The sequence below is a fragment of the Rhincodon typus genome, chromosome 13 (genome assembly GCF_021869965.1).
Source record: "Rhincodon typus isolate 14 chromosome 13, sRhiTyp1.1, whole genome shotgun sequence".
Classification (NCBI taxonomy): domain Eukaryota; kingdom Metazoa; phylum Chordata; class Chondrichthyes; order Orectolobiformes; family Rhincodontidae; genus Rhincodon; species Rhincodon typus.
Window position 1 is genome coordinate 9,565,771 of NC_063344.1, and position 10,148 is coordinate 9,575,918.

The 10,148-nt window shown below is 46.0% G+C and overlaps 1 protein-coding gene across 1 annotated transcript in view; it reads right to left on the reverse strand.

Annotated features, from left to right (window-relative positions):
* Positions 1-10,148, reverse strand: part of LOC109923036 (ceruloplasmin) — a 62,886-nt gene that overhangs the window by 29,391 nt on the left and 23,347 nt on the right. The window contains exons 7-8 of the mRNA XM_048604785.1: positions 9,606-9,745; positions 6,550-6,690 (exon numbers count right to left, since the gene is read on the reverse strand). Coding sequence (XP_048460742.1) covers positions 6,550-6,690; positions 9,606-9,745 — 281 coding nt within the window. The remainder of the gene's footprint in view (positions 1-6,549; positions 6,691-9,605; positions 9,746-10,148) is intronic.

Sequence of the window (10,148 nt, forward strand, 5' to 3'; positions counted from 1 at the left end):
AGTCTGGTACTTTCACTAGACTGGCCTGACATTCAACTGAGTTCAAAGAAAACAGCTCATATGATATCATAGAATCCCTACAGTACGGAAGCAGGCCATTTGGCCCATCGACTCCACACCGACCCTCCGAAAGCATCCCACCCAGACCCACACCCCTACCCTATTCCTGCATTTCCCACATCTCTGGACATTATAGCATGGTCAGCCCACCCAATCAGCACATCTTTGGACTGAGGGAGGGAACCAGAGCACCCGGAGGAAACCCACACAGACACGGGGAGAACATGCAGACTCCACTCAGACAGTCACTTGAGGCTGGAATTGAACTGGGTTTCTGGCACTGTGGGGCAGCAATGCTGACCACTGTGCCACCGTGCCACCCACGATATCCTGACACAAGCTATTTACAGTAGCTGTAATGTTTGAGATTTTAGAAGCAGAATAGCCCAGAGTTTTCAAGCTATGGGTTGAATGTTACATTTTTGGCTCGGTGTCCGTTTGGATGAGTTTTGCAGACTGTTACGTCTCCACAAGGCCTGGCGAGATCTCTTTTGACCAAACTTGCCTCATTATCTACCTAATGGCACCCCCTCAATTCTGGTCCCATTCTGCCACCTGCCTTTCCAGAAGAACATACCACATCTGCTGATAGATTGGCATTCCCCAGCACCTGTGCCATCTTTAAAAGGCCCGGGCTAACTCTGGCTTTCTGAACCTTGCCTGCTCATCGAAGGGCAGTCTTTCCGAAGATGTCTGAGAAGGGAAAATGGCGCCTTGATTCACCGACAAGGAGCCCGTGGACAGTGCGGTCAAGTAGAACGTTGTCCTCTTCCCTGAGGACCACCAAAGGAGGCCACACCACCAGATCCTGGCAGCCTGGTCTGAGGCCACCACCCGGTCAGTGCAGTCCCCAACAGTGCGGAACAAGGTCCAGCAGTGCCACAAGAAGATCAATGACCTCCTCCTCTCCACCAGGCTCAGTGTCACATTCCTCTTTCTGCAAATCTACACTCACTCTATCTCTGCTGCTGTGCCCACCTCCCACCAAGGCTCCTGCCCTGCCACTTTCATGATTGCATGCAACATCTTCCCTCTCCCGTTAACACTAACTTACCACAGACTGTGCGCTGCCTACTCACTCGCCTGGGACGCCTTACCACTTTTCAGCTGCCTACGCCAACACTAAAGCAATGCCACCCACTTTCATCTCACTCAATGCCTCTTGCTCTTTCCCATTGTGGGAGAAAACAGGCCAAGACAGGGCAGAAAGAGTTCAGAGAAGGGAAGGATTGCTCAACATCAGGCTCCTCACCACCTACAAGGAGAGAATCCTGTCCCTCACTGGAGAAGACCGGGATTGTTCCCATGGGAATGCCAAGATGTCAAGGCCCCACCAACTGAGTAAGTACCATTCCATTGGAGAGCTCACATTGACACTGACTGGAAGATCATTCATTGAACATCTCTTCCAACCATTGGCCAGGATGCCTTCCCTCTCGTGTGTCTTGTTGTTATTGACAGGCTCGTCATAGCTGCTGTGGAGAAATAGGTTGCTCCACCAGAAGTCAACTCCTCGACCTCTGAGGAAGAGAGCTCTGAGACCTCGGTGGGAAAGTCAGGTTTAGGGAGTGTGGGAGCACGGTCTGGTGAGCGCCTCACTGTGGCCGAGGAAGAAACCGGCTTCAGGCCGCTGGTACTCAGTGGGACTGCCAGAGACCAGGTACCTGCTCAGCCCCAGGCAGGAGAGGACCCTGGGGAGTTGATGATTGTTCAGACATGCAGGGAGCAGCAGATTGGGATGTGGGAGCCCTCATAACCCAGAGGCTACAGCAATGCAGCTACACTATGAGGACCCACCTGAACATTGGGCTGCCTCCTTGAACAGCTGCCATGATGAGGGAAGTCCAGCACCCTCAGGATCTGCTGGATATGGGCCCAGACCCACACTCAGTGAGGAGGTGGTGTTGGAGTGGTATGTCACTGGTCTAGCTACCCAGAAGTGTAGGCCAATGTTCCGGTGACATGAGTACAAATCCTAACATGGCAGATGGTGAAATTTAAATTCAATAAAGAATATGGAATAAGGCGCTAGCCTAATGGTGACTATGTAATCACTGTTGATTATCGTAAAAAAATTGATTCACTAATGAGAGATGGAAATCTGCCATCCTTCCCTGGTCTGGTCTACATGTTACTCCAGATCCACAGCAAAGTGTTTGATCCGTAACTGCCCTCAGGGCAATTAGGGATGGGCAATAAATGCTGGTTTAGCCAGCGATGCCCTCATGAACAAATGACAAACGCTCCATTGCCCCAGCCATTGGTCCTCAGGGCAGAAGGCATGGCGACAGGAGGATGAGAATCTTGTCAAGCACTCCAGGTGCGCCTTCCCCACAAGGAGACAGGGTAGTGCCAAGAGGTACCCAGTGGGAGGGGAAACCACACACACAGACCCCCTCAGAAATCTTCTCTCAGGACTCTCTATAAGCAGCTGGGCCATCCACCTCTATCCTGCCTGCTCCCCTCTCCTCCAGCCATTGGAAGTTCATGCTGGAGAGGGTCCACTTGCCTCCAGCATGCCTGGGCCATCCAGAGGTAAACATCTCTGGGATTACCTGAGCAAACCTCCAAGGGGCCAATGGGCTCCAATGTGAAGCAGGCTCCCTCTACCCTACCCGTGCAACCAGGGACTACATTGAAACATAGTAGGCAGGAGAGAAATAACAACCTTTTCAACAGCACTTTAATGACATTGCACTGTATAAAAAACTTATCTTTCTGCAAATGTTAATGGTTTTGCAATATGTCTGTTTGTCTGAGTCTCTATGTATCCTGGCATGTAACTGATGACTAACGCCATGTACACACTGGATGTGCCATTGATCAGTGTCTGCACTGAGAGCCTGTTGTACCGTGTGGAAGCGATGGGAACAAAGTGTATACAGGGCAATGAGTTCAGCCATCCCTCTTGGTAAAATATCCCTATTCTTTGTTTCAGATCTCCAGCATTCACAATCATTTGTTTATTTTATTCTCCCTGTTCTGTCCCTGGCCTCTGTGTTGATGCTGAATGAAGTGATCAGCAATGCCTAGGGTTGAGAGGGGGAGGGGTGTTGGACAGCACGGAGGGAACCATAAGGATGGCCAGGGATTAGGGAGCCCACAGGGTCTGTGTCCTGTACAGTGTCTGATGTTCTTGCCCTCTGAAGGGCCTCACTTCAATGGGTCTTACAGCCCCCTCCCTGACAGGTTGGGACACTTATCCTGCCACTCTGAGTGCAGTCACTGCCATTTTCCTTCCAGTTGTGCAGGTTCGATTTCCAGCACGATGGAAAATGACAGCGAGGACTATTTGGGCAATGATTTCCAGCCTCTGCCTCTATGTGTTGCTGAGGAAGCAAACCTCCTGATCCCCTTCCTGACTGCCCTTCTTGTGAAACTGCCCCCCTCCCCATAAGCTTTGCATTTCGCCAATTCTCCCATCTAACCTGTCCAAATGAGACTGTATCTGCCCATCCTTCCACCTGGGCCTCAGTATATGAGGTGCCCGTGCCAGGTGTGGTCAGACACTGTCCCTTCCTTGAGGTCAGGCCATTCCTGATTGTGGACAGAACCCCCCCCCCCCACCCCCCCCCCCCCCCCCCCCCCCACCCCACTCCATCCCAGCTATGTTCTACTGTAACCCCCTTCTTCACAATTGTCATCCCCTTCCCCTCCTGAGCCTGCAGCCCTAAGTCTTGAGAAGTAAGTTCAAAAGTCCTGTCTCCTCAGCAGCAGCCCCACATCCACCACACCCTCCCACCCTTTTCTCCTCGGTCTCTGAGGCTACAAGCCAGACAGAACCGGATTAACACCCAGCTCCAGGAGATGGGAGCTGGGTGACCTTTCATGGAATGTAAAATAGTCATTTGTCATAGGGTTATTGAGTCATAGAGCAAGGAAAGAGACCCTTCAGTCCAATTTGTCCATGCCAACCAGACTTCCCAACATTTGGTTTGCAACGTGTGGGTGAACTGCAGTCTCCACTCAAATATAAGCAAAATACTGCGTATGCTGGAAATCTGAAGCAAACGCAGAGGATGCTGGAGAAACTCAGCAGGTCCGCAGTATCTGTGGAGTGAGGAACAAGAGTTAACCTTTCGATTCAGTATTTCTGAAGAAGAGCCAGACTGGGCTCAAAATGTCAAACCTGTTTCTCTCTTTACAGGTGCTGTCAGATCTATCAAGTTTCTCTAGCATTCTCTGGAATTGTCCTATTGCCTGCCTGTTATATGATCTGCCCCTACTGGGCCATAAAACCCGAAATAACTGCGGATGCTGTAAATCAGGAACAAAAACAGAAGCTGCTGGAAAAGCTCAGCAGGTCTGGCAGCATCTGTGAAGAAAAAAATCGGAGTTAATGTTTCGAGTCCGGTGACCCTTCCTCAGAACCGAGTTCTGATATTTTCTTCACAGGTGCTGCCAGACCTGCTGAGCTTTCCCAGCAACTTCTGTTTTCCTACTGAACAATATGTGGGTTTCCACTGGGAACAGAGTAGCAACAACTGTTTGGAATATCTATTTGAAGGGGAGGTAGCTAAGGACAGGTATAGTATGAGACCTGGTGGTTAAACAACGACCAGGGTGAGAGAATGGAGTTGAATGTGTGAGGAACTGTAACCCATGCCAGCTTTGAGCTGTAGGAGCAGTTTGGCTTGTCACTGCCAGTGAGGGGCAACAGTGGGTTGCCAATACTTGTCCAGGTGCACAGCATGTTTTCAAAGATGGTGCAGGCCCAAGGGATTCTGGTCTTTCGATGGATGGTCACTTTGTGGAGAGTTATTCTAGGTACAGCATGTGGTGGATGGTGATAGAATCAAAATGTGGGACACTATTGGAATGGGGTAAGTATTTAATGAGGTACATTTGGTAAGATAGAGCAAAAAATCTTGCTAGGCCTTGCTGTAAGAATCCCTCCAAAAAGATCAACTCAAATTGCACTTAGCCAAAAAAAATGGCCACGATGAGCTGAATGCCAGCTTCCTCAGACATAGCCATTCTATGATCCTTGAATTCTTTGACTCTGAAGTTGGAAGATTGAACAGGGTTGGGGTCCATCTTGTGGGTCATGTGAATGATCTACCTTGGCGATACATGACAACTTAGTAGAAAAGGGCTGATGTGTCTAGAAATTACTGAGCGAAAAACATGTTCCAATAGCAATCATCTGTACCATGAATTTCCACTGGACTAATTTGGTTTGGGCTGGTACAGAAATTATGAACTCTCACAAAAATATTTCTTCTGCATGCTGTTCTTGAAACCTCCAGGTTTTTAAAGATTTTTTTAAAATTCGTTCACAGGACACTAGCTTTACTGGCCAGGCCAGCATTTATTGCCCAACCTTAGTTGCCCAGGGGACAATGAGTCAACCACCACTGCAGTGGGTCTGGAGTCATATGTAGGCCAGACCAGGTAAGGATGGTGGTTTCCTTCCCTAAAGGACATTAGTGAACCACATGGGTTTTTACAACAATCAACACTGGATTCATGGCCATCGTTAGACTCGTAATTCCAGATTATTATTGCATTCAAATTCTATTATCTGTCATGTCTGAATTCAAACCAGGGTCTCCAGGACATTACCTGGGTTTCTGGATCAATAGTCTAGCGCTAATAGCACTATGCCATCACCTCCCCACCTGTTGCATCTTCCCATCTCTAACTTTAATAGTTTCTCTTGGGAAAATAGGAACAGGAGTAGCCTGCTCTGCCATTCAATATGATCATGGCCGAGCATCCAGCTCAGACCCCTGTTCCTGTTTTGCCCCATACCTGTTGAGTGTGAGCCTCTGAGTCGGCAGATCTGGGTTCAAGCATTGATTCGGGCAGCCAGAAAAGTAGAGGATCAAATTGCAAGTCCTTCCAACACATACCAATGGCAGCTGGTAAGAGTGGGAGTGCCAGCTGGTCAGCCATGTGTTGGAAAGTAATTGACGTTTCTACCTTCACTATCGAGGCTACAACACACATAGAAAAGTGTATGTTACCATAGCAACACGGACTCATTGGTGGGTTGGCTCAATTGACTGGTAGACAGTGTTGATCAGATTGATACCAAGAGCACGGGGTTTGATTTCCCTTTTCGGGGTGGGGGGGATTTGGAATGTGCCTCCTTACTTGTGGACACTGCGGCCTGGGCCAGATTTCAAGCAGAAAATTGAAGAAGAATGTTGGTCTTTATCGCTAATCACTTGGAGCACAACAATAGAGAGCACATCTGGAATATTCTGTGCATGCTCAGGACAATGATTTTGAGATACAAATGCCAAAGGGATTTGCGGATAGCACTTGAAAATGGCACTGAGGCAAATGATCAATCTAGAAGGTGGTACAAGTTTCAGGAGCTGAATGGCATTCTCCTGCTAGGCCTACATTAAATACAACACTTCTCCCCCTGCCCCCAATTTCCCTATGGCTTTTTCAGTTATAAGTAATCTTTATGGTCTGTCCTTATGGTCAAAATGCATCCATTATTTTCGACAGGTGAACATTTTTAGGCTGCATTACCCGATCTGGAAGTTTGATACTTGGCTCCTTCAGAGTCTTTCTCATAGAGGACTCCATGAGCTTGAATACTGTACGTGTGGCTCGCGTTGTTCCAGAATGTCACCTTGACCCTATCTCCAACTTCTGCTTTAATGACAGGTCCTACAGAGAGAAACATGATCACAGTTAGCAGTTTCTTCCTACAGATTACATGATAAAAGAGCCGACAGTATCTTGCACTGAAGGTGACTGAGACCATAAAGCATGTTGGATATAATTCTGCATCTTCAAACAAAAGGTGAAATTCCAGTCAATGACAATGGGCAAATGCTTTTGACAAACTCATCTCACTCACTTGGTGCAGATGGACCTACAAGTAGTAATATAATGTAGGAAAATGTGATGTTGGAAGGGACAACAAAAGGACAGAGTGTTATTTAAATGAAGAGAAAACTGCAGAAAGCTGCAACACAACGGAACTTGGGGGAACTTGTGCACAAAAGAGAGAAAGCTAGCACACAGGTGCAGCAGGTAATCAGGAAAGTTAATGGAATGCTGGCCATTATTTCAAGGGGGTTGGTGTATAAAGCTTACTGTAGATGTACAAGTGCTGGCAAGACCACATCTGGAGAACTAGGAACAGTTTTGGTCGCTTTATCTAAGAAAAGATGTTATTTTATGGCAGCAATTCAGAGTAGGTTCACTAGGATGATCCTTGCTATGGAGGGATTGTCTTATGAGCAAAAGTTAAACAGGTTGGGAATCTACTTATTGGAGTTTAGAAGAATGAGAGGTGATCTCATTGAAACATATAGAATTCTTAAGGGCTATGACAGAGTAAATGCTGAGAGGATGTTTCCCCTCATGGGAGAGTCTAGGACCAGAGGCTATAGTCTCAGAATAAAGGGGCACCAATTTAAGACTGAGATGAGGAGGAATTTCTTTTCTCAGAGGGTTATGAGTCTTTGGAACTCCTTGCCACAGAGAGCTGTGGGGGCAGAGCCATTGTGTATATTTAAGGCTGAACTAGACAGATCCTTCATCAGTCGGGGAATCGAGGGATACAGGGAAAGGGCAGAAAAGTGGACACGAGGAATGTCAGATCAGCCATGATCCTATTGAATAACAGAACAGGCTCGAGGGGCTGAATGGCCTAACCCTGTTCCTATTTCTTATGGTCTTATGGTCTTATACAATGCTTCAGGGCAGGAAGTCCAGGACTTTGACCCAGTGACACTTAAAGAATTTGGTGATTATGGTGAGTGGTTTGGAGAAGAATTTGCAGTTGGTGATGTTCCCATCTATCTGCTGCCTTTGTCCTTCTGGATGAAAGTGGCTGCAGGGGTGGAGTCTTGGTGCATTTCTGCAGTGCGTCTTATAAATAGTACACACTGCTGCTACTGAGCGCCGATGGTGGAGGGAGTGAAAGTTCTTGGATGTGGTGCCAATCAAGTGGGCTGCTTTTTCCTAGATGGTGTCAAGTTCTTGAGTGTTTTTGGAGCTGTAGGCATCCAGCCAAATGGGGACAATTCCACCACATTCCTTCGAGAAGATGGGCAGGCTCTGGGGAGTCAGGAAGTGAGTTGTTTCAAGTGATCTATGTCCAACCAGCAAATCATCTGTGAAGCAGTTCATTCCCTACCAGTGATGGTCATAAGCTTCCCAATCAGAGTTGATTTTCCAATTAAAGTATAGGCTAATCCAGGAAATTAGTATTGCCAAGTGAATACTAAATCTACACTGTTCCATTGTATGAAGTGATTGAAAAGTCTTCAGCTCTGATGAACTCTGTTTCTCTCTCTGTAACTGGGCTTTTCCAGCATCTTACATTTCAAAGAATATTTGCATGATTTGCACAGTGAATGACATGGCAAAAGAGCTGCTTGTACATGGGCTATCGGGTATCAGAAGCCATTAAAGGGCTTAAATAAATTGCAGGTTTGTTTTGAATGATGAAGAAAGTTGGCCCAATTGATTGATTGATTAATTTATTGTCACTTGTACCAAAGTACAGTGAAAAACTTTATTTACAAGCAGTACAGGTAGATCATAAACTAGTCTCCCTGTTTATCTTAACTACCATCTCTTGAAGTGTTCCTTGGGCAAAACAGCACGTGTGGAACAGGAGTTTTTGTCAACAGCTCCAGTGTTTCCATTAAGAGGTTATACCATCGTACGTCGTTCTTCTTTCTTTGTAGTCAGCCTGTCTGCTGGGTCTAATGTTGTTAGGGCCCCACATTGTGTGATGCTGTGTATAGTGAGCACTATAGGCATTAGGCTTACTAGCATGTAGTATTTCAAGCACCAAGGCTCCTATCAGACGATCCAGTATGTTGTAAATACACGTGAGACATGTTTATTGGGTATTTCTATTCAAAAACTTGTTTAGAGTTAAAGAGGTGAATGAAGGGGAATCTTGGATGTTGGACTTTGCATGTAACTGTAAAATAGGTGATATGAATTTGGCAACCTCTTCTACATCTCTCCCCTGTTTTTATCTATGATGACTTCAGTAGAGCTAAAAATCAGGCTGGATGTAAAACACTGATCCTGTGGTATGAAGTCAAGATCTACTCATTTCGTTTCCCTTATATTGGTTGACTGATTTATTGTTGTCACGTACCAAAACACAGTAAAATATGTTGTTTTGATTGCCATATAGGCAGATCTTACCATACAAACTGCATCAGAGTAGCAGAACCTAGTGCAGAATATAGTATCACAGTTACACAGAAGGTGCACAGACAGAAAGAGAGAGAGATCAGAATTGACATTTGACAGGTCCTTTCAAAAGTCTTATAACTGCAGGGAAGAAGCTCTTCTTCTACTCATTTATATATTTGTACAAACATTTATATTTTCTGCTCGATGGAAGATGGTGGAAGAGAGTATAACCGGAGTGGGAGGGGTCTTTGATTATGTTGGTTGCTTTCCCAAGACAGCGGGAAGTATAGACAGTCAATGAATGGAAGAACAGTAAAAGATTCTGAAAGTTTGTTACATGGTAAAATATATTACTTATCTGAACGGAATAACAAATTAGAGCAATTGAAGAAGTTTCTCAATATAATCTTTACCGAGTATTCCAAGATGCTGTTCCTGTTGAGTCCGCTGCTTCTGCCATTTAAAAGTATCATCTGTGTATTCTCTGTAAACAGCCTTTTTGTATTTACCTCCAATTCTTTTCTCTCCTCTTTCAAAAAATACAACAGAATCTCTGCAGGTACAAGAACATAGTGCACTTAATGAAGATTACATTATGCCCACCACAATTAATGTTGTTTTTCAGCCCACTCTTCTTTCTGCTCAGTCAAGCCGTTTTCTCAAGGAGAAGTCTGGTAATATGAGGGTCATCAGCTCAGTTCAATCAACAGTGACAATGGGGATTCAGATTCCTCTTCATACACATGTACATTTGTTTTAATTATGCGTGGGATATGGACTTCTCTGGCTAGACCATTGTTTACTTCCTGTTCCTAACTGCTCATGATAAGGCAGTGGTGAGCTGCATTACTGAGCAGACGCAGTCCATTTAGTATTGGTGTCACTCTGCATTGGTAGGTGGAAAATCTCGCACCTGCTCAAGTTAACTTAATTTGGCAGAAGACCATGCGACCACA